General features: G+C 38.2%; 11 protein-coding genes across 11 annotated transcripts; 5 read left to right on the top strand and 6 right to left on the bottom strand.

Annotated features, from left to right (window-relative positions):
* Positions 1 to 27: 27 nt before the first annotated feature.
* On the top strand, positions 28 to 933 carry B0P05DRAFT_563095 (CCAAT-binding transcription factor (CBF-B/NF-YA) subunit B-domain-containing protein). Its single transcript, XM_051580678.1, has 4 exons — positions 28 to 50; positions 96 to 301; positions 355 to 595; positions 642 to 933. Exons 1-4 carry the CDS (start codon positions 38 to 40, stop codon positions 815 to 817), a joined length of 636 nt encoding a protein of 211 aa, XP_051429881.1. The 5' UTR covers positions 28 to 37; the 3' UTR covers positions 818 to 933.
* A 1,504-nt stretch (positions 934 to 2,437) lies between these two features.
* On the bottom strand, positions 2,438 to 3,495 carry B0P05DRAFT_563106 (thiazole biosynthetic enzyme, chloroplastic). Its single transcript, XM_051580679.1, has 2 exons — positions 2,520 to 3,495; positions 2,438 to 2,459 (listed from the first exon to the last, which is right to left on the bottom strand). The coding sequence occupies exon 1, from the start codon at positions 3,389 to 3,391 to the stop codon at positions 2,588 to 2,590; it is 804 nt and encodes a 267-aa protein (XP_051429882.1). The 5' UTR covers positions 3,392 to 3,495; the 3' UTR covers positions 2,438 to 2,459; positions 2,520 to 2,587.
* Positions 3,496 to 3,755: 260 nt separating this feature from the next.
* On the top strand, positions 3,756 to 6,183 carry B0P05DRAFT_591996 (uncharacterized protein; the record flags this gene model as incomplete). Its single annotated transcript, XM_051582956.1, has 4 exons — positions 3,756 to 4,133; positions 4,186 to 4,313; positions 4,363 to 4,535; positions 4,586 to 6,183. The coding sequence occupies 4 exons, from the start codon at positions 3,756 to 3,758 to the stop codon at positions 6,181 to 6,183; spliced, it is 2,277 nt and encodes a 758-aa protein (XP_051429883.1).
* A 5-nt stretch (positions 6,184 to 6,188) lies between these two features.
* On the bottom strand, positions 6,189 to 7,581 carry B0P05DRAFT_318444 (uncharacterized protein). The gene is made up of 4 exons (XM_051573521.1): positions 7,394 to 7,581; positions 6,808 to 7,353; positions 6,451 to 6,762; positions 6,189 to 6,401 (listed from the first exon to the last, which is right to left on the bottom strand). Exons 1-4 carry the CDS (start codon positions 7,475 to 7,477, stop codon positions 6,195 to 6,197), a joined length of 1,149 nt encoding a protein of 382 aa, XP_051429884.1. The 5' UTR covers positions 7,478 to 7,581; the 3' UTR covers positions 6,189 to 6,194.
* A 259-nt stretch (positions 7,582 to 7,840) lies between these two features.
* B0P05DRAFT_563117 (uncharacterized protein) lies at positions 7,841 to 8,852 on the top strand. The gene is made up of 2 exons (XM_051580680.1): positions 7,841 to 8,752; positions 8,796 to 8,852. Exons 1-2 carry the CDS (start codon positions 7,943 to 7,945, stop codon positions 8,799 to 8,801), a joined length of 816 nt encoding a protein of 271 aa, XP_051429885.1. The 5' UTR covers positions 7,841 to 7,942; the 3' UTR covers positions 8,802 to 8,852.
* B0P05DRAFT_563127 (HAD hydrolase) lies at positions 8,853 to 10,422 on the bottom strand. Its single transcript, XM_051580681.1, has 10 exons — positions 10,260 to 10,422; positions 10,190 to 10,218; positions 10,104 to 10,142; positions 9,968 to 10,055; positions 9,797 to 9,918; positions 9,646 to 9,748; positions 9,541 to 9,604; positions 9,388 to 9,497; positions 9,314 to 9,322; positions 8,853 to 9,270 (listed from the first exon to the last, which is right to left on the bottom strand). Exons 1-10 carry the CDS (start codon positions 10,380 to 10,382, stop codon positions 8,896 to 8,898), a joined length of 1,062 nt encoding a protein of 353 aa, XP_051429886.1. The 5' UTR covers positions 10,383 to 10,422; the 3' UTR covers positions 8,853 to 8,895.
* A 61-nt stretch (positions 10,423 to 10,483) lies between these two features.
* On the top strand, positions 10,484 to 11,808 carry B0P05DRAFT_563131 (uncharacterized protein). The gene is made up of 4 exons (XM_051580682.1): positions 10,484 to 10,519; positions 10,576 to 10,701; positions 10,744 to 10,895; positions 10,959 to 11,808. Exons 1-4 carry the CDS (start codon positions 10,502 to 10,504, stop codon positions 11,770 to 11,772), a joined length of 1,110 nt encoding a protein of 369 aa, XP_051429887.1. The 5' UTR covers positions 10,484 to 10,501; the 3' UTR covers positions 11,773 to 11,808.
* A 1,106-nt stretch (positions 11,809 to 12,914) lies between these two features.
* B0P05DRAFT_563140 (Tim10/DDP family zinc finger-domain-containing protein) lies at positions 12,915 to 13,451 on the bottom strand. The gene is made up of 3 exons (XM_051580683.1): positions 13,406 to 13,451; positions 13,280 to 13,354; positions 12,915 to 13,228 (listed from the first exon to the last, which is right to left on the bottom strand). Exons 1-3 carry the CDS (start codon positions 13,442 to 13,444, stop codon positions 13,055 to 13,057), a joined length of 288 nt encoding a protein of 95 aa, XP_051429888.1. The 5' UTR covers positions 13,445 to 13,451; the 3' UTR covers positions 12,915 to 13,054.
* A 303-nt stretch (positions 13,452 to 13,754) lies between these two features.
* B0P05DRAFT_318576 (senescence-associated protein-domain-containing protein) lies at positions 13,755 to 15,180 on the bottom strand. The gene is made up of 5 exons (XM_051573522.1): positions 14,840 to 15,180; positions 14,529 to 14,752; positions 14,330 to 14,463; positions 13,907 to 14,292; positions 13,755 to 13,860 (listed from the first exon to the last, which is right to left on the bottom strand). The coding sequence occupies exons 2-5, from the start codon at positions 14,709 to 14,711 to the stop codon at positions 13,799 to 13,801; spliced, it is 765 nt and encodes a 254-aa protein (XP_051429889.1). The 5' UTR covers positions 14,712 to 14,752; positions 14,840 to 15,180; the 3' UTR covers positions 13,755 to 13,798.
* An 18-nt stretch (positions 15,181 to 15,198) lies between these two features.
* Positions 15,199 to 18,944, bottom strand: B0P05DRAFT_563144 (uncharacterized protein). The gene is made up of 8 exons (XM_051580684.1): positions 18,510 to 18,944; positions 18,399 to 18,461; positions 17,881 to 18,353; positions 16,546 to 17,835; positions 16,381 to 16,493; positions 16,096 to 16,334; positions 15,846 to 16,054; positions 15,199 to 15,796 (listed from the first exon to the last, which is right to left on the bottom strand). The coding sequence occupies exons 1-8, from the start codon at positions 18,609 to 18,611 to the stop codon at positions 15,439 to 15,441; spliced, it is 2,847 nt and encodes a 948-aa protein (XP_051429890.1). The 5' UTR covers positions 18,612 to 18,944; the 3' UTR covers positions 15,199 to 15,438.
* B0P05DRAFT_563147 (Centromere/kinetochore Zw10-domain-containing protein) lies at positions 18,860 to 21,421 on the top strand. Its single transcript, XM_051580685.1, has one exon. The coding sequence runs from the start codon at positions 18,885 to 18,887 to the stop codon at positions 21,402 to 21,404; it is 2,520 nt and encodes an 839-aa protein (XP_051429891.1). The 5' UTR covers positions 18,860 to 18,884; the 3' UTR covers positions 21,405 to 21,421.
* Positions 21,422 to 21,467: the final 46 nt, after the last annotated feature.

Genomic DNA, 21,467 nt, shown 5'->3' on the forward strand with positions numbered 1-21,467 from the left:
CTTTTTTTGTTCATTCAATCGTATCATTGGCTAGACTATGTCAAACAATAGTAATATTTCCATGATGCATACAAATACAACTTATACTAGTATAGACACACCTACCTATCATCAATCAAATCCATCTCATGTAAGACCTTCCGTAGAACAACAGACTCGAGCTTCTTCTCAACCAAGGTATGATACAATGAATGCTGTTGCTGCTGCTGCTGTTGCTGCTGTTGCTACTACACCTTCCCAATCCTCTCCACAATCAACACAAGCTTCTCCTCCAACATATCCACATGCTTATCCAGCCATGGTAAGAAAGATATAACTATACAAAAAAAATTTTTTTTGTCTCAACAGCCATAGCCAAATTTAGTATTAACGCCTGGGAACACCACGTATTCACCACAAGTGCGAACTGAAGAACCTGCTGAAGAGCCATTATATGTGAATGCAAAACAATACCATCGTATCCTTAAACGTAGGCTTGCTCGTGCTAAATTGGAAGAAATAAGTCGCGTGGCTAGAGCAAGAAAGCCATATCTTCATGAAAGTCGTCACCGTCATGCTATGCGTAGACCGCGTGGTCCTGGTGGTCGATTCTTGAGTAAGTTGTCTTGATTGTAATGCATCATTGATTTGTTTGTCTTTAGCTGCTGCAGAAGTTGCTGAATTAGAAAAGGCTGGTAAATTAGCTGAACAATCAAAATCGAACCAACAGGACAATGAACAACAGCAGCAACAAAGTACAATACCACAACCACACATGAATTGGCAGCCCAACATAATGAATCCACAAACTCAACAAGGATATTACGAACAATCATAATCATACACACACATACACACACCTAAGCTTGATAGAGTAGTATCTTCTTTTTTTTTTAGACAATAAAAACAATGCAAAAATAGATATAATTTTTGTTTCTTCAAAGCAAAATTGCGGTAGTCAACTTGACAATTGACACAAGGTATGAACCCATTGCTATAATCAATATAAAAGCATCCATATAATTAAAAACCACACACATACTTTGTAAGTAATAAATAAATTTAGATTCCATTTGGCACACTTACTATGCTTTTGATCCTCAATTAATGTCTTTTTTGAGTGTCAGGTTTATTATTTAGTCTTGATTCATGAACAGACTTACAATTCGTTTTTGAATAAAACTGACAAATGTAATGGTTCCACCAGCAGATTGGTAGCCCGCAGTAAGCGTCAATGTTTTTCGGAATAAGCCTTCTAATTCCCGTTTTTTTGAGTTTCCTATGTTTAAGCACACATAAAAGAACATATTGATGCAAAAATAGAGCAAACTGTGAAAAAGCCAAAAAATCATCATTTGCCCTTAGATACCCTTTACAAATTCTTCATTTTTTACTTTTTTGCGATTGGTGATCGATAAAGACATTATAGACATAACATGACCTATCGCTTTTGTTAATACGCTTAAACACTTTTAGTCCATCATTTCTCTTGAATTTCGGATTTTCTTCTTATTATGTATTGGATGAAAGTTTTATTTGGAAAAATAAAATCATCGTATAAATGGAAACTAGTGTATGTGAAGCAAAGTGACTAGTCATATGAAATATCTTTAAAACAATGCTTTTGTGGAAGCATTCAGTACCATTATATGAGTCTTATATAATCCCAAAAAAAAATAGTCATCACCTGGACTACCCCTTAAAATGTTCTAAAAGGATATATCAAGTGCTTCGTTCGTTGCTCCTGAGAGCCAGTATTCTTTATATCTTGTCTTGTTCAATGCTACAGATGGCTATACCAATACCACAAGTAGAGGACATCATTCCAGAATGTCTTCAATTACTTGGCACTTGACACAATTGTTGATACCTAAGAGATACAGTCCTTCACAAGGGATTATAGCAAAATCCGGAACACCACCCAAGAGTGACCAGACCAACGTACTAAAAAAAATTCTTTGGACAAAAGAAAGGTGAACTTTTGAATTTGATTTTTAAAGAATCATGAATGACAACACCATCTGATCCTATCTAAATATTAAAACTATTTTAATTGAATCTCTTTAATTTTAGTCTTCATTTCTCACTTCATTAGTTTCAATAAAGACACTTTGTTCTTGCCTTTTTCAATACTAGTTCATGTTTAAATCGAGTAAAAGAGAGATTTTTTTATTCAGTGACAAAATGGCAATCTTCCGTGCGCTGCTATTATGCAGAATCACGTTCGAAGGGTATGATCTCAGCAAGGTTAGAACCAAGCACCCCTAGCGCCGATTGTTGCTAATAAAAAAGAAGAAATCTTTTTCAAAAAAAACAACCAACCTATAAAAAAAATATCAGAACAGAAAGTATCACCATGTCAAAAAGAGAATTTAAGCCTTGACGGCTGCCTTCTCTTCTTCAGCTTGTCTTTTGAGAGAAGCGCGAGCAGCATAAGCAGCCTTTTGACCAGAGATCAACATGGCACCAAAAGTAGGACCCTATTTCAATGTTAGTATACTTAGAGTGTACCACAGCCTCATGTCTGCACAAATCAATACCATTCGAGGAGCACCATCGAGTTCAGCAAGTTCCATACCCTATCATATAGAATTCAATAGGCCATTCACTAAGTAAATTGTGTACTTACAGTAACAACCATGCCAGGAACAACTTCACGAGTATATCTTACAATATCATCTTCAGCAGAGTTCATATCAAGCGAAAGCATGCCTTTCTTTTGATCAATCAAGCCGATGGATTCCAAACGCTTGACTGAAGATGCACCCATAGGACCATCGTGACCAGTGCCAGAAACAACAACCTTGGCTTCCATCACATTAGGATCCATACAAGATTGAGTATCATGGTTCAAACTGACCAAAGTCCAGTTGGTAACAACACCAGCGACTTTACCTCCCTTGACAATAAGGTCTTCAACAGCAGTAGCGTTAAAAAGCTTTACATTGGGACGCATCAAGAGCTTGGACAAGATGGTAGACGTAAACAAAGCAGCATGCTTGACAACGACATAATCGTCTTTTTCATCATAAGGGATACCAAGTTCATTAAGAAACTTATCAGCAGGTTTACGGACAACCATGGCAGAGAAGAGTTGACCGCCTAACCAACAACCACCACCAGGAGAAACGCTTTGCTCAATAATGGCAATCTTCAAGCTAGGGTCTTTGGATAATTCCCAGGCACAAGAAAGACCAGCACTACCGCAACCAACAATTACCACGTCAGATTCAGCGTATTCGAGCATATCGTTCATGTAACGCGTAACCATCTCACGATTGACTTGAGCTTCACGAATAGGAGCAAACTTGTAGTTATCAAAGTCTTGAAGCTTCTTGTCAGGGACAAACTCATTGGCACCACCAAGACGGTGACCATTGGAGCAAGCAGTAAGAGTAACAGTAGAAGACATGATAAATAATGAGAAAAAAAATGTAAAAGAGAGGGTGGTATTTATATCCTTGTATTTCTATCGATTTTTCTCATGCTAGCATCACTGTATCACATACTCAATACCCTTGAAGTAAGATTGTGTACAGATAAGTCGGAACCAAGCGTGATTGAACAAGATCCGAAATAATGGTAGATGGGAGATTTTATAGTATGACACATATTTTATTTCTCATTTTTAATGCAAACAAACCAGCATGTTTCATATAAGCCAAACTAAAACTACCTTACTTAGGGAATAAAACATTATTTGTTTATTTCTTTTGTGTATTCCAAGAGAAAGAAAGAAAAAAAAACACGGGAAATAATCAACGTTTCTTTATATCATGTTGAATCAAGCTCGTATCGATGTTATCAATGGAGCATTAAACAGGTCTACGCGTACGGTTGATTTTCCCAAAAGTGCCACTTCAGGTAATCAAGCTGCCATATCAGAAGTTTTTGGCAAAAATGTATTTGGTATCAAAGAAATGTCAAGTAAACTTCCCAAGCCTGTGTTCAAACGTTTCTGTAACCAATTGAAAGGTGGACACACGTTAGACAGAGCAACAGCAGATGCCATTGCCCACGCTGCCAAAGTATGGGCGCTTGAGCACCATGCAACTCATTTCACACATTGGTTTCAACCTTTGAATGATTCTACAGCGGAAAAGCATGATTCTTTCCTGTCACTTAAAATGTCATTTACCAATGGACTTTCAGAGGTGATTTTTTTTTTGTTTATTCTGTCGCATGTGTTTCTAAACAAGGGTATAGGCTACTCCATTAGAGACTTTTTCTGGCTCTGAATTGTTACAATCCGAACCTGATGCTTCTTCTTTTCCCTCTGGTGGTATGAGAACTACTTTTGAAGCAAGAGGATATACAGTATGGGATACAAAAAGGTAGATGATTCTTTTCTTTTAAAAAAGGTAACCTACGTGTATTGCATAGTCCTATGTTTCTAAGAGACGGGCCCCATCATACCATGGTGCTTTATATTCCTTCCGTATTCATCTCTTATAACGGTGAAGCACTTGATGAAAAATCAGTTCTTTTGAGATCTTCTTCTGTCATTTCCAAAGTGTCTTTGGAAATTCTTCATCTCATTGAACCTTTTACAGAAGGTAAGCTATTCATCTGCTGTGTACTATATAACTCATGCATATGGATTAAGATGAACCACGTACAAAACAAATCTTTACTACCTTGGGCACAGAACAAGAATTCTTTTTGGTCGATAGAAGTCTCTATGCTCTTCGTCCTGATCTCAAGACGTGTGGACGTACCCTTATCGGTGGACTTCCCGCTCGTCATCAACAACTTGAAGACCATTATTTTGGCAGAATCCCATCCCGCGTATTGGCTGCCATGAGTGAAGTTGAACTCGAACTGGCTAAACTTGGTGTTCCTATCAAGACGCGACACAATGAAGTCGCTCCTAGTCAATTTGAAGCCGCACCTGTGTTTGAAGAAGCCTTGATTGCTGTTGATCATAACTTGCTGACCATGGATGTCTTTCACAGTGTAGCTCACAAGTATAAGCTTAAATGCCTGTTCCACGAAAAGCCCTTCAAAGGTGTGAATGGGTCAGGCAAGCACTGCAATTGGAGCATTGCTACAGACCGAGGCGATAATCTCTTGAATCCCACGTCTACACCAGAGACAAATTATCGATTCTTACTGTTTTTGGTGGCCATATTAAAAGGTGTGCTTGATCATGGTGATCTTTTACGCGCAGGTGTTGCCTCTGCCTCCAACGACCATCGACTTGGCGCTCAAGAAGCTCCTCCAGGCATCATCTCCGTCTTTCTAGGTTCAGAACTCAACGAAGTATTGAATGCGGTGGAAGAAGGCAGACAAGTCAACAAAGTCTTGGCTGGTACAGAAACAACGCGAATCCGAATTGAAGGCACAACGCTTGACCTTCAGGTAGCCACTTTGCCAAAACTAAATCGTGACATGACAGATCGTAACCGTACTTCTCCATTTGCATTCACAGGCAACAAGTTTGAGTTCCGTGCTGTAGGTTCAAAACAATCACCTTCGTTTCCTGTGACCTTGCTGAACTCAGCTGTAGCTTCTGCCTTGATCGACATTCGAGACGACCTCAAGAAACAAATGGGCAATAAAAAGGTTGCTTCGGATGAAGATTTGCTTGTGATCATTCGCAAATACATCACGTTGACCAAACATGTGCGTTTCGAAGGCGATAACTATACTCAAGAATGGATTGAGGAAGCCAAGCGTCGTGGTCTTTCCAACATCACCAAGAGTCCTGAAGCGTTTAAGCGTATCAAGAGCGCCAGCAATATGAATATGCTGACTCGTCTTGGCGTTTTTACAGAGGCAGAATTGAATTCACGGTATCATATCTTGTGTGAAAAGTATGCTAAAGAGATCATCATTGAAGGCCTCACGATTGCAAATATGACTATTCAACAGGTACTTCCTGCAGCCTATAGCTATCGTCATGAACTTGCATCATCAAGTGCTCTTTTAAAGCAAATTGATGCGGCTTTTGGGCCTGAAAAAAAACTGTTGGATCAATTAGCTTCTCCTGTCGTTTCCCTTCAAGAAGCAACAGAAAAACTCGAGGCCAAGATTGCCAAAGCACAACATATGAAAGATCCTATAGAAACAGCCAATTATGCCTGCGACACACTCTTGCCACACATAGAACGGGTCCGTTCTTTATCTGACCAACTAGAAAAATTGGTAGCTGATAAATACTGGCCATTGCCTAAATATGATGAATTGTTCTCAACACTTTAATTAAAAAAGCTTCAAGATCTTTTGCCTCTCTTCTTGTTTCTTTTTTGACGTGTGCCTACGCTCGCACCTTCAAGTTCAGGATTGCCTTGTACTTTTTCTCTTGCCTCTAAAAAGAACATCAAGTCACGCACTTGATCATTTAAATCCTTGATTGCCTTTTCCTTTTCTTCCATGTCTTTCATCAACAAATTGTTGTTTTCCAACAGTGAGTTTGTGGACTAGTTTTAAATTGAGTATTATTATGTCATGACTCTTTTTCTTTCTTACTTCTTTCTCTGCCAGCCAAATTTTTTTTGTCGATTCAAATTTTTCTTTCCATGTCTCTAGCTTCTCTTCAGATAGTTTCTTTTCTTGCTTGATCTCAAGGACTTTTCTTTCTTTCTGGTTGTTCTCTTCTTCAAGCCGTTTGTTTTCCGCCTGTGTCTTATCCGATTCTGCTAATAAGGTTCTTGTTTGACAAGTGAGCTCAGACAATTGAGAAGAAATTTGGTCCATTTGATTCTCATAATAGATGCGTTGCGAATCTAATTGAGATGTCAACAAATAACTGTACTCAATCGACATGACTTCCAATTTCTCCTGCGAGTAGCCATCAGTGATGTGATCAGATATCATTCTACTTACAGATTGAGCCGCTTGTTCTTGTGTAGGCAATTCAACCAATTTGCCATCCACAGCATTCTGTATCAATCGATGGACATAGTTATCGCCTGCATAATCCCACACACGCTGTGTATCAATCTCAAGCGCATAAAGGTGATCTGTTTGCTGGTAATGTTCATACGCATGGGCGCCATGGTACCTTCCACAGCCAATATGCCCACATATCAGACACACCCAAAGATGGCTTGTCGATTGACATACACTGCATTGATTGTCGCTCTGGTCATGGAGTTCAAGTAATTGACTGATCAGCGTGTTTTTTTGACTACTGCTGGGTTCTGTTGGTTTAGGATGATGCGAGTAACGACAGATAGGACAGCTACTATCACCCCATTTTGATAGACAGTGTGAATGAAATGTGTGTTGGCATAAAATAGTCAAGAGTCCAGTAAGTTGGTCGTCCATGGGTTCTAAACACACAGAACATATAGGCAATGTCTCTTCATCCAGATTCGATGTAGACGCTGGTTCAGACGATTCTATATACATGATTTGACATTTTTCAGACTAAACGATTAAGATGGACGTGTGGTTTCAAGTGACTTACTTCCATTGAACTAAACAGTCTACCATGATACTGTTTATAATAAGTATTTGCAGAATAAGGGTCTCGAAATTCGAGTAAGACCATATAAGTATCAGGTATAGTACCATCCCTGTCTCTGGTCAGTCAAGTCATTCAATTATACCCGAATTACCAAATAACGCGATAATGACTAACAAAGAATCCACGGGTGCTACAAATTCCAAGAATTCAGGTATAGATATATCAAGTGGAATAGAATAAGTGCATAAAATAATGGTGGCACTGCTTAAATTGATAGGATTCTGACTAAATCTTAATAAGCCATAATTATGGTCTCCTTTTTTTGATGTGAATTCAATAGACGCAATAGGTGGATTTGGCATAAGAAAAAGAAAAGAAAAAAGAAAATAAAAGTGTGATGATTAAAATTCAGTATTTAAAGTCTGATGATAATTGAATTTCTCCCTCTTTTTTATTATTATTATTATTTTTTCTCATTCTATTCTCTCCCTTTCTATATAAACAAAAAGAGAGACAGAAAGAAAGAAAAAAAAAAGGCTTGTTACCAACATGTTTGAACGATTTACTTCTTCGTTTTCCAACAGTAGTAGTAACAATCGATACAACAGTCGGTTAGAGAAAAGACCTCGTCGTCGATATCTTGCCTCTCTCTATAACAGCCTGGCCGTTGTAAAAGCAGCCTTTCAAAGATTTGAACAAGATCAAATAAAGAAGAGTTGCTATGATCCTTATCAAGTTCAACAATTAAATGAAGAATTTAAATACAATCCTTACAACAATAGTAGTTCATCAGAAGATGAAGAAGAAGAAGAACAACAAAACATTACTACAAAAGCAGACAAGGATATGATCATGATAAATAAGCGAAAAGCAAGTGAATTAGATGATGATGATGATGATGAACAAGAACAAGAAAAGAAAGATGAACCTGTTATTAAACGTATTCGCGTCATGGCTTCTGTTGCGGCTGAAAATGCCGTGCATACATTCATTTACGGTGCACTTATTGCTTGTGATTTCGTTTGGTCCGAGAAGAAATACCTGGGAATTGCCAGACAATTATCCAATCATACCTTGACTGAAATGAACGAATCCTTCTCTATTACATCACCACAGAAAAACAAAAAGATGAGAGGATTTGGTGTTGACTTTTCTCCCTTTGTTGAAAGACCTGCTGCTTTGCAACTGCGTATGGATGCAGCAGAAAAGAATATCCGCGATATTTGTAAGCGTGCTGAACAGACTATCCAAGAAGATGTGAGTCGCCATAAAATGACCAAGTGTTATGCTCTTCCTTTAAAAAGGACATTTGATGACCAAAATTGGGGTTTTGTTGATGAACATGATTACTCTGTTAAAGTAAGTTTCATTTTTATTGTGTTATTCTCACCTATTGTCATAGTTTTAACACACTCTATCTATCTATCTATCTATTATATATCACTCTGTAGTATTATTATCCTTACTCTTATATGTTTATTAAATACACACACACACACACACTATAACAATTCTTCTTGAGCAATAATCTTCTCAACAGCCTCTTCTACATTCTCACAGACCATCTTGGCAGGAAATTCATGAGAATTTTCTCTTCCAACAAAGACGCCTGTACGAACAAGAACACTTGTCCAACCATAATTATTGGCACCTTGAATATCTGCAGCTGGATTATCACCGACTGCATACACACGCTGAGGTTGCTGTTCTGATAAAGAATGAATCACTTGCTCAGCAAATTGATAAGTAGCAGCATGCGGTTTTCCAAAAGAAGTGGATTTTAAATCATGACCCGTGAGTTGCTTGTATAAACTATCTAATGCGGTCTTGAAAGCACCTTGGCCCAAGCGAGGAGCAGGGAAGTCAGTACTCCAAATCTAGTTGGAGGATAAGTGGCTGTGATTGATATGTCTAACTTACAAGATCATTCTATTGCATTGTATGAGTAAGACAGAGAAAAAAAGAGAGAGAGAAAAAAAGGTATTATGACTTACATTAGACCAATATAAAGGAACATCTTGTGTCGTATAATCCTCTTTTCGAGTACCCAGAATACCGTCCTTTGAACAGAGTGCATCTAACATGATCTGGAGATCTCTACCCCCTTTTTTTTAATGAATATCTTGGAATTCATCAGACACACTTACAATCAAACGTATCATGGAATACCATCACAGCATGAATGGGTGACTTGGTGAATTCAACAGGAGTCTAATCAAGAGATAAATAATAAGCTGCTTATACTTACTTACATCTGTCAAGATAGATAAATCAGAAGTAGGTGTTGAATGAGGCCAAGAAGAACTATTCCAATGCATCACATCATGAGGTGTTACTGCATTTTTAAAACCATAACTATATCACTGTAAATCAACATGTAGTCATGCGATACTACTCTCTTACTTTTTGGCTACATTGTAGCAATGACGGCCCTTTCCGCCTACGATCAACACTCGCTTATCATTGTACTTGGAAGCTAAATTTTGCATAGGCGAGTGTGACAAAATGACTTGTTTAGGGTCAATCTTGAATTTTTTCTAAAGTGAGACTGAGTTGTATTGATGGCTAGATTACCTTGATACCAACAAGCTCGCTGATTTGTCTCGCTTTTTCTTCTTCAGAGACACCACCTCCATTGGTCAATAATACAAAAGGAATACGTCTATTCAATGATGAATAAGCCTTTTGTTTACATATGTTCGAACCCTACCTATTGGAAGCATTATCGCCATTTAAAAGCTTCAAGGCACTAGATAAACATGAGTTATAAAGTCTGTTTTGTGTCTCTTTCTATACCGTGTGGCTTCAGGAATACGACGTTTGCCCTGACACAAGTGAATAAGTGACATCTCGGTCCCTACCTTACCTTGATCAATACGCCATCAATATCAAAAGCAAAAGCATAGTTAGGTTTGCTTATAGTAGAAATAAAACGCGAATTATTGACCGGGAAAACAGTATTCCTGTTGAATAGTCTATGAAAGATCATTGTCAAAATATATATATAAAAAGAAAAGAAAAGAGAAAAGAGGGGAAGGAAATGCTATCCAATCAGAATACATCCGTCAATTTACTTTCTTTTTTCTTTCTTTTTTTTTTTTTTTCATTATGGAAGCTTTCACAAGTGTAAAGTAGTCTATAGTATGAGATATAAAAGAAGACTAAAGTGGTGACTATTTTAGAATACGACAACTACTTTGATAGTTAAACATTTGCCTGACTTTATTACACGTTCAAGTGAACTACAAAAGAATTATTTTAAACCATATAAACCTTTTGATGTGAGATTTATGGAAGGTCCTGCTATGGTAAATATTATGTACACAAACAAAATGAAAATAACTCTTAAGATTGGATTTGCTTTCCTTGATTTTCCTGATCGAGACACAGCGCAAAATGCATATCAATCAATACAGAAAATAAACTTTGGTCTTTACTACAAGCCAGTGACAGTGGAGTATGCAAGACCAGATCCAAATCGTATTGAACGACAACAAGCCATGTAAAGAATATACAAAAGAAAAGAAATAGAGAGAGAAAGAGAAAATTAATCTGTATTGTATAGTCCTGTAGAAGAACATGAAATAGCAGCGGATCCGGTATCCACTGCACATCAATTACTCTATCCACCCAACCCTCATTTACGTTATTACTATCCAGACCCTACACCTGAAATCATCACTAACATATCATATGCCATTGGTACAGTACCACGTCTTTATACCCAAGTCCTTCATCTGATGAACAAACTGAACATGCCACCACCTTTTGGACCCTTAGTGAAATCAGCCAAACCTTCTCTGATTTCAAAGAGAAAATATGATGCATTATTAGCAAGTGATGAATCAGAGCTAGAAGACGAACAAGAACAAGAAAGCAACATAAAGGAACAAGAAGAAAAGATCAAAATAGCAAGACTGAATCGAATAGCAGCTGAAAAGCAAAAACTGGCGATAACAAGCCATGTTCAAGGAACATCAACCAAGAGTGATGCGCCACACACCGCCAAGATCCATATCCATGCTCCCACAAAACTTGTACCTAATGAACAGCAAAAGGCCCTTCAAGAGCAATGTAGGCCACTAGATCAATTACAAGAACTATCGGCGTTCAAGAACTATCAAGCAGGAGCACCTAGCGCAAAGCTATACCTCAAAAATCTAAGTAAACACACGACACAACAAGACCTTATCGATCTTTACTCTCAATTCTCTCAAGAAGTGGATGTTCGATTGATGAATAAGGGTAAATTGCGTGATCAGGCATTTGTTACTTTTCCAAATGAAGCTGTAGCTTCTTTAGCACTTGAATGTACAAATGGATTTTTGTTGCATGATCGTCCATTAGCAGTCCTTTTTGGTCGGAATCCTAAAAAATAAAGAAAAAGAGAAAGAGAAAATTTTTTTGCAACAGTCACAATGGCCGCATGTCTATAAAAACGTCCCCATTTTTCCTTTGTCTTTTTTTTCTTTAAGTTTAAGCGTACATGGTAAGTTATATATACGTTTTGAATATGATGGCTTGTTGCAATCAAATGATGGAAAACTTTTTTTGGACCCGAATCGAAGCATATTCCGATGTTCACAATCTTATGAGATGTGGGTTATCCAAGGTGAACAATCTCTGAAGAGTTTATTGCATCAAGTCATTTATTCGACGCGTTTAAATATATATTTGAACTTCTTTACTTACTTTTCTTTATAGTTCCAATTTCCAGACTGGTCTTGTACTGCTTATGCGCTCTTCTTTTGCTCGAATCTTTATTTGGCAGTGATTCTTTGACAGTCATAATATTTTTTTGAGCAAACTTTATGTTTAAAGATATTACAAGGCCTCTTTCAGAATTGGTCTAAATATTTTTTGGGCATTTTTTTTTTTTTTTTTTTACACGTATTTAAAAGTCACATCTGTCACTTTCTTTGTCTGAATATGTTATTGTGTCTGTAACTATGTAGGCCTTGATGTATTCAAACACCTCTTTCCCTGTCCCTAGTATAGAATATAATAAATAAATAAAGCTTGTCTAAATATCATCATCACTAGTAACTATATGTATATGTATGAGTTGCGTTGAGCCTTAAAAAATAACCAGGATAGAAAGTTTTATTAGAGCTAAAATCATGTTGGGTCATGCTAACACGAAAAAATCTTTTTGAAGTTATGGCATTTATATTCTTCTGCTCAACAATATCTAATCTCCCTGAAGATTTACAAACAATGTGAATTCCAAAAGCATTGTTATTCACTGCTGCTAGACAAAGTGTACGCTATAACCACAAACGGCTAACAAAAGGGCATTTTATCTGTGCAATAGATGTTAAAGTTTTTATAGCACTCTTGATATTCCATGAATTTCCAGCACCTACAATAATATTTTAAAAGCTCAAGAGATAGTATGAGCAGTTTATTGTCATATGTACTACTCTTGACATCTTAGCTGAGATATACTATTAGGCTTTTGAGATAGATCTTTTGGAAACAAATATACTTTCTCAATCCCAACAGGTTTTGTATAATAATATTGATAAAAAAAAAGAAGCTTTTATAGCATGACAATTGAGCTATACAATTTGTGGATTTAATAATAATATACACAGAAAAAAAAAGAGAGAGAGAAATTGGATTATTGTATATATGTATATATAGATTTTTTTTTCTATCTTAAAGGTTGGCACCTTGAGATTCACGTTGAAGTCTAGCAACATAAGCACGGGAAACAACGTTCCAGGCTTCCATATAACGATCCATACACTTGGAAAGACAAGCTTGTTCACCAGATTCAAGACGAGCACCGGGCTTAGGGACACACTTGAAGTAACACTTTTCATTGATTTTCTAATGCCCATCATATCAGCCTAATACATACATCAGAGGGTTTTATCTTACATTAATGAGTTCTTGAGCATTGGCTAAAGCAAGTTCAGAACGAACTTGATCCATGACTTCTTGCTTCTTGTTGCTCTGCAAAACGTGTTATTTAAACAGACAACATCATCTATAGCAAATACTTACGAGGTCACCAAGACCGTAGTTGGAAGAATAATCGCTCATGTTGATAATGTGTAATAAGAAAAAGAAAAATGCTTTAATAAAGCACCCCTACAGTAAAAATAGTCTCAACTAAACGACAGTCCAAAAAAGTGACGGTTTATGTGATTGGCGTAACACAATACCTGTTTGAAACTGTAAGACAATTTTTATGCAATTTATGCTTATTTTAGCATGATAAACACACTTTTATTATCAAGAAGTGCAAAGCGAAATGATTGTAGGATTGACTTCAAGCAATTTCCTTCTTCTTTTTTTTTTTTTAAATAGGATTGGGTTGCTTTAGCGTAGACTTAGTATTAGCGTGATCTTCTTCTAACCATTCGTTTTCAAAAACAACTTCTTTCTCAGGCTGTTTTAAACTAGCAGAGGACGATATTCTACTTGCACCATCAAGAATAACTCTTCTTGAAATACCTCTAGCATCAAAGTAAACAAGTGTTTCTGCAATATTCAATCCACTACCAATCGTCTTTTCAGCCACAAACCCAGCATCTGTTCCATATTTTTTGTGAATCATCTGAACAATGCTATCACGTGAAGACACAAGAACCATAGAGGCAGCCGAAGCAGCACCTCCTACTACTTTGACAGCTGCTTGTAATGCAGAGATGCCAAAATGTCGAGATGCATTTTGAACAGGTTGTTGTTCTTGTAATTGTTGGTCTTTGTATACCATTGCATTGAGTCCTGATAGAGCTGAATTGACAGCCATGTCTACTAGTCCTGCTGCTACCTGAGTTGCTGTATGTGTTGTTTTGTAGAATACTTCCAATGCTTTCTTTTCTCCCTGACTGAGACGAATAGGTGTAGGGTTAGGCTCAATTTTATCTTGAAGCATTTGACCACCACTAATCAATCAGTACAATTCCTGTCCTATCAAATTACCTTGTGATTCCTCTTGCTAGTGCTTGACCAGCGAGAACAAGTGCATGCGCAATCCAGTCAGAACCAGTTACCATAGCATTACCAGAGTGATAAAGTAATTTTACTTTTCTTACTTTATGAGGATCAATGTCATCCTAGTGCTATCGTGAGTATGACATGACACACACACAAAAAGATATATATATATAAATATAAATACCTTAGGTAGCTTGCTATCGACATACACTGGTAGCTTCTGTCCTTGCTTATTTTCTTCAGATGTGATAAAGTCTTCTTCATCCAAGATACTTTCTGATTCAGACCGATCTAACTCAACATGACTTGCAACGACTTGTGTAACTTCACACGAAACAGGATTGACCATGGCCAATGTGTTCTTCATTTGATGACGGTTTTCATATTTAATAAAATAAGTAAGGACATCTTGAAGTTCAGTAAATGCAGATGGATTTGAAGCACTAAACACATAAGATAAACATGATAGGTTTGTTTCTTTTTTTTTTTTTTTACCTGCAGTCTAGTTTCCATAAGCCTCCTTGTGCTTTAGGAAAAACCAAGGTACGTTCACCTTCTAACCAAGCTTTGGATCGAGAAACCAGTACGATGCTTGCCTTTTCATTGTCTTTCACATCTTTAAATTGGAGTAATAACAGTTGTTGTTCTGCTTCTGGGTCAGAAGTGATAGAAGCAACCACGTTTCCTTCACCTAAATGTGATAATTGACCTTCATAAAGACTAGAAACCGAGACTTTATCCACAAGACATAGAAAAGCTAAAGCTGCTGCATCAATTTGTTCAGGAGCAGGTGTAATAGGTAAAATAGTCATCAGGAAATAAAAAAAAAAAAAAAGTAAAAAAAAAAAAATTGACTACGAATCTCTATTTATGCAACCAAAATGTTGTCTTGGCACACATCTTTTTAATTGGTTTAAATTTGGCATTGACAAGTACAATTACTGACAGGACAAGTTGAATGTTTCTGAAACCAGTCAAACATATGGATAGCATGGCCACCATGGCGGCATGTTTGACACCAAGTAAACCAGAGATCAAATCCAGCAGGATCGACTTTATGGGTATCATTGGCTATCATGGTCTGTCTTAATTGATCAATAGGTGTGCCCATATGCAACAGACAGAGAGCACATCGAGGCAGTGGTTTTCGACAACTTGAACATACCGAACTCTATAGAGAATAAGCCAATGGATAAGTGGAATAAAAACATTACCTTTTGTTTAGCGGATGCCCGACTACCAGGATTGCTTGTTTGGACATTCATTCGCTTCCCTTCTCTGTTACGAGCATTTTGTATCACTAGACTATGACCCAACGATTGAGCACAGAAATTACAGCGGACATAGACTTGAGGTGGTGCAATTTCACTTGAATTCATGCGTTTACCACGCTGAATATCAAACTTGGCTCTTGCATGCCACATTTGCCATCGATCTATTAAGGAGCGATAACTAAAGGCTATCCGTTAGACAGCAAGTGATTGAGAGTTTCTGGTCTCACCTTTCTACCCAGTCTTCTACTCGATTATCTTTAAATCGCTTTGGAACCGTGTAACTCATGACTAAACTGGCTGTCTGTACATCGCCATATCTATCTAATGCTCTTTCTAAAAGATCAACGCCTTTCACTGTTAGTCCAGTCAGGACAACTCCTTCTACATCTCCTTCTTGCACTAGTTTCTCTAGTGTTCTATTTAGATAGAGAGTCATCTAGCACTTGATCAATAGTTGCTCCAGCATGTACTCTTTACCTGTTCATCATCTAATACACGTAAAGCAATAGCCATTCTTTCTCGAAGTGGTAAGCAAGGTTCATCCAAGACTCTATACCAATTATTGGATGCAATATAGGCAAAAATAGCACGTAAATAAGGTCTATCCACCATATCATTGCTGAGTGATTCACAGATATCTTTCCATGTACTGTTGGCTTCAGTACCATTGGCTTGATAACTAGCCAAGATAGCAGACATTAATTTGCACTGTTGTTCTACATAGCATGTCAACCATCTTATTGCTCTGTATGGATGCTTTACCTTCTTTATTATCTTTTCCTCGAGCATTACTTAATGCTTGAATCGCTCTTTCAGGAGCACCATGGAATAAAGCTAAACCAGCAGCCTTATCATATTCTCCTCGAGATTCAAGTCTAGATAAACCCTTAACTAAATCATCTACGAATATCTTTTTCTTTAACTCACTGTATCAATTCTCTTTCAAATCCTTTTGTATCAAATCCAAACCCACAAGAAGCTAATGCAATGGTTCTCTGAGCTGATTTGGCTGTTTCTACCATAGGTAAATCGTTGGCTGTCTCTAAGGGACTCGTTTCTGTGTCTTTTAACTTGAGCGTAGGTGTCTGTCGAGGTGGTTTAGGAGACTGACTGGTACGAGGTGTACTTGAAGGTGAAGATCGATGACGACTAGAAGATCCCATCCAGATACCATACACGCCATGAAAACTATAGTCTATATTCCCAATCTTGGAGAGCTTGGTGGACATTTGATCTGCAATCTTCATCCAAGACCATAACTCTCGTAGCTTTGGATGATGACGAGTGATTTCAATGTTCTTGTTGCAGTCCATTGAATAGCCTTCTTCTAATCGTCTCTTCATGACAACAGAAATATCTTTGGCAAGTTCTGCAGCCAATGGTCGATCGACACTGGCTGTAATTGCACTGGGCTGTAGGGACAAGCTATGGATCGTGTGTTCCACTGGACTGTTCTCTGCTGGAGGATAGGACAAAAGTCCTTTTTTGCTTGTCATGACCATACCACCCGTTGGCTGCCATGTTATCTGACATGCTTCTTGTATTTTGACAGATTCAAATTTACCGTCTGTATGAATAGCAAGCATTGTATTGTCTTGTTTCGCACTTGCTTGAGGAATAAAAGCAAAAGAAGCAAATTTTTTTGCACTGGATCTTGTCTTGCGTGTCTTCCAAAGCACAGGAATACTCAACTCATTGTCCTCAAACTGACTTGAGAGTAACACATTGTTTGATGTATTGACAGCAGGATAAAAAGCTGGTTTTTGATAATGTTGCACAGACGAATGGACAGCGGATTGCAAAGAACAAGTCTCTTGAATATCCCATAAATCAATGGTGGATGCATCTTTGGCTAATGAGGCTAAAAACCCAGGTTGAGAAGGAGAAAACACAATTTTAGACAGATTTGTCTTGCTTTCTGCATTCAGTGTCAAGATGGCATCGTTGTTCTTGCGAAGATCCCATAGTTTAATGATGCCTTCTTCTGAATAAGAAGCAACGCGGTATGGACTGAATGGATCTACCACAATACCATGCACTGCTTTCGTGGTGAATTGAAGTGGATTGGATCCAGGATCTGCTCGAATATCATACACACGCAAGTATTTATTGCCCATGCCTGCAATCAACAGTGGCGCATTAGCATGTTCAGACCATGCACAGGAAGCAATGGCCTCTGAAGACCCATATTGTCTCACTGGTCCTTGTTCTCTCGTACTGTGTTCTGGTCAGTACCATAGCAAACGAAAGTTTTTTTTTTACCTAGACATATCTTGATTGTATCGACGGTCTTTTGTATCTATGCGCCAAGGATCTTGTTGGAAGCTTTTAGTCGGTGTCTGTGATCCAGTCGGTGTATTGCAATAACTGTCTAATGATCGAGACACATCCCATACAAGCAAACATGGATCATTGCGTACTTTATCAAGACCTGCTGCTAATAAATGAGGATGTGTTTTTGAGAATGAGACTACGTTGCTTGAACGCGATAATTTGACACCTAAAGAAGGATATTGCTTCTGTTGTTGTATCTGTGTAGATTGTTGTGTTTGTTTGCGGATTAAGTGCGTATTGCTGTAGATGGTAGCTCTTCCTTGTGTTGATGTTTCTAATCCGTCTGCATTGGGATAGTCTGTCAAAGAGTGCTCATGCATACGAACAAGCAGTGTTCTTCCTGTTGTTAAACCCACAGCGACTAAATCTGGACAGTTGGAATCAGGAGACCAATCAGCACACTACATCAATTAGAAATCATCAAAGTCTATACGGATTGAATTTACCATCATGAGTGTAATGTCTGGGATCGTCGATATATAGCGTGCTCTTCCTGGTGCGTCATGTGTCTATATAGGGCACGTTAGTTATACCCTAAGTGAGAGGGCTTAGACTACCTCTGGCACCCATTCATACAACTTGAGTTCAGTTCCTCCCGCTAAGAATTGATTTTGACCTTGGTGAGGAGACCATATAATAGATCTTTGAACAATAACCATAGTATAAATAACAAAAAAAAAGCGAGAGAGAGAGAGGACATTTAATCCATAAACCCTTTTTTTTATGATTTGCAGTGTATCTCTGTCCTACCTAAGCATGATCATCATAAAGTAAGATACAAAGAACAAAAGAGAAATGAGATTAGGCTTTAGATTACGTAAGAAGGTTTAGCATAACCCTTTGACAATGCTTCTTCATTCTGTTCAAATAGACGCGAATTCATTCACCGCTACTCACACTGCTCTTCTTGTTTTATTATTATTATTATTATTATGCCACCCATAAGACAGTTAGATGAAGCCTTTCTTGCTCATTTACTTGAGGAAAATACAGACGTAGCAGATGTCGTCCTTCAATCCAACATTAGCTCAGAATCACTTCGAACAGTCTTGAAAAAACTGACTTGTACTTCCAACGCGCTTCAACATCAACTGTTTGAAAAAGTGCATGCCAACTTTGACCAATTTGTATCTGCCTACAACACAAGCCAAGAACTCCATGAAAATGTGTTTAGTCTTCTTGGCCGTTATGCAGATGTAGAGACGCAAGTCTCTAGTGCACAACAAGAAACATATACCGCTATCGATCGATACCAACACACATTACTCTTGACACAAAAGAATCAAGCGAAAATAGATACTCTGGAGAGAGTACAGGAGATTGTGGAGATTGTGGATGCTATTGATCATGAACTTCAACAATATTTGTATGTAGAAGCAGTGCAGCATATCAACAAACTCAACACCATACTGAATACATGGAAAGAGGCTGATACGCGAATGATCGGATTAGTTCATGATCGTCTTTCCAGACAAAAGGAATCGATTGTCTTTAGCCTTCAAGATAGTCTTCGCACAGCTCTTCATATCGAATCAGGGTCTATGCGTATGCTCACCACGTTTTGTCCCTCGTCAAATCATGTAGTGCAGATCTGTCATGTGTTTGAAAGCTTAGATCAACTTGGCATGCTGGCTGAGCAATTCATGGGAATCCAACGCTCCTTATTTAAGCATATCATTCTGCCTTATTTTGAACACACAAGCAAGATCAAGATAAACAAAGTGGACGAGACACTCGGCAAAGGTGGTGTCTTACAAGTGATTCAGTCTTCCGAGGAGCAAACCATGGTGGATCCAATTCGCATGTTACAGCAAATAGACTCAATCCTTGCATTTCTCTACGAACACATGTTTAAAGGGAACAAGCCAGAATTCCAGCAGCTATTTAGCCATCTATTCATGCCAGACTTGGCTCGGGTCATGATAGACAAAAGCATTTCACCTGCTATTCCTTCTTCCAAAGAAACCCTATCTGATTTCAGCAAGGTAGCACAAGCAGTAACCCAGTTTGAGAAACAGTCTCGCGACACGTATGGATTTGAGGCAGAAGCGACATTGGGGACCTATGTAGACAACATGGATGCACACTATGCTAAAAAGCGCCGAGAAAAGATACTACAGGAAGGCAGAAAAGTCATGGTGCGTCGACTATATGAGACAGATACAACGCATGGCTACCAAATCACTCAGACGCCTCAAATATTAGTTGTGCTTGTCTCAGACACAATAGAAGAAGCAGCTGATCTTTTGAGGTCGCACCCTATCTCCGCAACTTCATTAATTGAAGGAATACGAGACCTTCTGGACATGTATCGCGCTATTATGCCTAATTATCATCGAACTCAATATGCTTCTTCTCCTGCTCATTCCCTTGTGTTTCGAAATGACTGTGTCTGGCTAGCTCAACAGCTGACTACCATGAAAACATTCGGGTTAGATAAACTCCCTGACTACCTCAAGACTGCTTCAGAGCGCTTAAAAGAACTCGGGAATGCATGGCATGAACTAGCCATGATGCAACGTGTCCAGTTGATTCAAACAGTCTTGGACCATTTGGACGGCTTTTCGGGTTTGGCCGATCAAAAATTCCAACAAGACTGTGACCGAGCTGTGACACAAGTGACTGAATTAGTCAATGCATATGCTGCCGAAACTCGCCACGTTGTTGACCAAACCTTGTTTTTGGACATGTTGGCACGTATTGTCGAAAGTGTCTTGACTCGGTTGATTCAGGACATTGAACACTTGATTGATATTGGTGCTGAAGAGTCACATGTGTTGGCACGTATATTGAACAGCATGGCACAATTACTGAATGCATTTGACTTGCCTGGCAAAGATGCCACGGAGACCTTTGTGGCCGAATTGGTGCCTAGCTGGCAAAAGTTTTGGTTGGTAAAAGATATATTGGAAATGAACATGCGAGAAATCATGGAACGATATCGTCGTGGTAACTTGCACATGTTCTCAAAACCAGAATTAGTGGGGTTATTATGCGCATTGTTTGCAGACACTGAATTAAGAGAGTCTAACATTCAAGAAATTAACGCGGGTGTGTTTGTGGAAACAAGCTCTTCTGGACTAGACTACACACCTGAAGAGACAGAAGATAATGGTTGGGAAGATGATAAAGAAGATTTGTTTAAAGATCATATATTGCCTGATCGAGCTCAACCTAGTACAGACAATAACCTCTTGGAGCCTAATTTGGAAATGGAACTGGATGATACCAGTGGTGGATGGGGAGATGCGGACGAAGACCTTTTTGAGCAACATGATCACACCTTAGACCCTTCTTCCCCTTCACAAACAGTCACTCAACCCTTAAATTCAGGGACACATGTCAAGTCTGTCTCTTTGGCAATGCAACCCACTGAAGAAGAAGAAGGAGAAGGTTGGGGCTGGGATGATGATAATGATGATGATCTTTTCAAGACAGACGATATCAAATAAACAATCTTTTGTTACACATATACATATTTATTTCTGAATCATAAGAACACATAAGAAAAAAAG

The sequence above is a fragment of the Gilbertella persicaria genome (assembly GCF_025201335.1).
Source record: "Gilbertella persicaria strain CBS 190.32 chromosome Unknown B0P05scaffold_67, whole genome shotgun sequence".
Classification (NCBI taxonomy): domain Eukaryota; kingdom Fungi; phylum Mucoromycota; class Mucoromycetes; order Mucorales; family Choanephoraceae; genus Gilbertella; species Gilbertella persicaria.

Bases quoted from the DNA above. Each gene is read 5' to 3' on its own strand.
- B0P05DRAFT_563147 (XM_051580685.1), top strand. From the start codon at position 18,885: ATGCCACCCATAAGACAGTTAGATGAAGCCTTTCTTGCTCATTTACTT.
- B0P05DRAFT_563144 (XM_051580684.1), bottom strand. From the start codon at position 18,611: ATGGTTATTGTTCAAAGATCTATTATATGGTCTCCTCACCAAGGTCAA. The intron at 18,354-18,398 runs GTAAATTCAATC...TAATTGATGTAG, and splicing joins CAGACATTACACTCATGATG to TGTGCTGATTGGTCTCCTGA. The intron at 16,335-16,380 runs GTAAAGCATCCA...CATGCTATGTAG, and splicing joins AGGAAAAGATAATAAAGAAG to AACAACAGTGCAAATTAATG.
- B0P05DRAFT_563140 (XM_051580683.1), bottom strand. From the start codon at position 13,444: ATGAGCGATTATTCTTCCAACTACGGTCTTGGTGACCTC. The intron at 13,355-13,405 runs GTAAGTATTTGC...CACGTTTTGCAG, and splicing joins ACTACGGTCTTGGTGACCTC to AGCAACAAGAAGCAAGAAGT. The intron at 13,229-13,279 runs GTAAGATAAAAC...GATGGGCATTAG, and splicing joins ATGCTCAAGAACTCATTAAT to AAAATCAATGAAAAGTGTTA.
- B0P05DRAFT_563131 (XM_051580682.1), top strand. The intron at 10,702-10,743 runs GTAAATATTATG...ATAACTCTTAAG, and splicing joins TTATGGAAGGTCCTGCTATG to ATTGGATTTGCTTTCCTTGA. The intron at 10,896-10,958 runs GTAAAGAATATA...TGTATTGTATAG, and splicing joins ATTGAACGACAACAAGCCAT to TCCTGTAGAAGAACATGAAA.
- B0P05DRAFT_318576 (XM_051573522.1), bottom strand. From the start codon at position 14,711: ATGAAGAACACATTGGCCATGGTCAATCCTGTTTCGTGTGAAGTTACA. The intron at 14,293-14,329 runs GTAATTTGATAG...CTGATTGATTAG, and splicing joins CTAGCAAGAGGAATCACAAG to TGGTGGTCAAATGCTTCAAG. The intron at 13,861-13,906 runs GTAGTGGATTGA...CTTTGATGCTAG, and splicing joins TGTGGCTGAAAAGACGATTG to AGGTATTTCAAGAAGAGTTA.
- B0P05DRAFT_563127 (XM_051580681.1), bottom strand. From the start codon at position 10,382: ATGATCTTTCATAGACTATTCAACAGGAATACTGTTTTCCCGGTCAAT. The intron at 10,056-10,103 runs GTAGGGTTCGAA...ATCATTGAATAG, and splicing joins GGCGATAATGCTTCCAATAG to ACGTATTCCTTTTGTATTAT. The intron at 9,605-9,645 runs GTAAGTAAGTAT...TCTCTTGATTAG, and splicing joins ATTTATCTATCTTGACAGAT to ACTCCTGTTGAATTCACCAA.
- B0P05DRAFT_563117 (XM_051580680.1), top strand. From the start codon at position 7,943: ATGTTTGAACGATTTACTTCTTCGTTTTCCAACAGTAGTAGTAACAAT.
- B0P05DRAFT_318444 (XM_051573521.1), bottom strand. From the start codon at position 7,477: ATGGTCTTACTCGAATTTCGAGACCCTTATTCTGCAAATACTTATTAT. The intron at 7,354-7,393 runs GTAAGTCACTTG...TTAATCGTTTAG, and splicing joins GACTGTTTAGTTCAATGGAA to TCTGAAAAATGTCAAATCAT. The intron at 6,763-6,807 runs GTAAGTAGAATG...GGCTACTCGCAG, and splicing joins AAGAACAAGCGGCTCAATCT to GAGAAATTGGAAGTCATGTC.
- B0P05DRAFT_563106 (XM_051580679.1), bottom strand. From the start codon at position 3,391: ATGTCTTCTACTGTTACTCTTACTGCTTGCTCCAATGGTCACCGTCTT.
- B0P05DRAFT_563095 (XM_051580678.1), top strand. The intron at 302-354 runs GTAAGAAAGATA...CAACAGCCATAG, and splicing joins CACATGCTTATCCAGCCATG to CCAAATTTAGTATTAACGCC. The intron at 596-641 runs GTAAGTTGTCTT...GTTTGTCTTTAG, and splicing joins TCCTGGTGGTCGATTCTTGA to CTGCTGCAGAAGTTGCTGAA.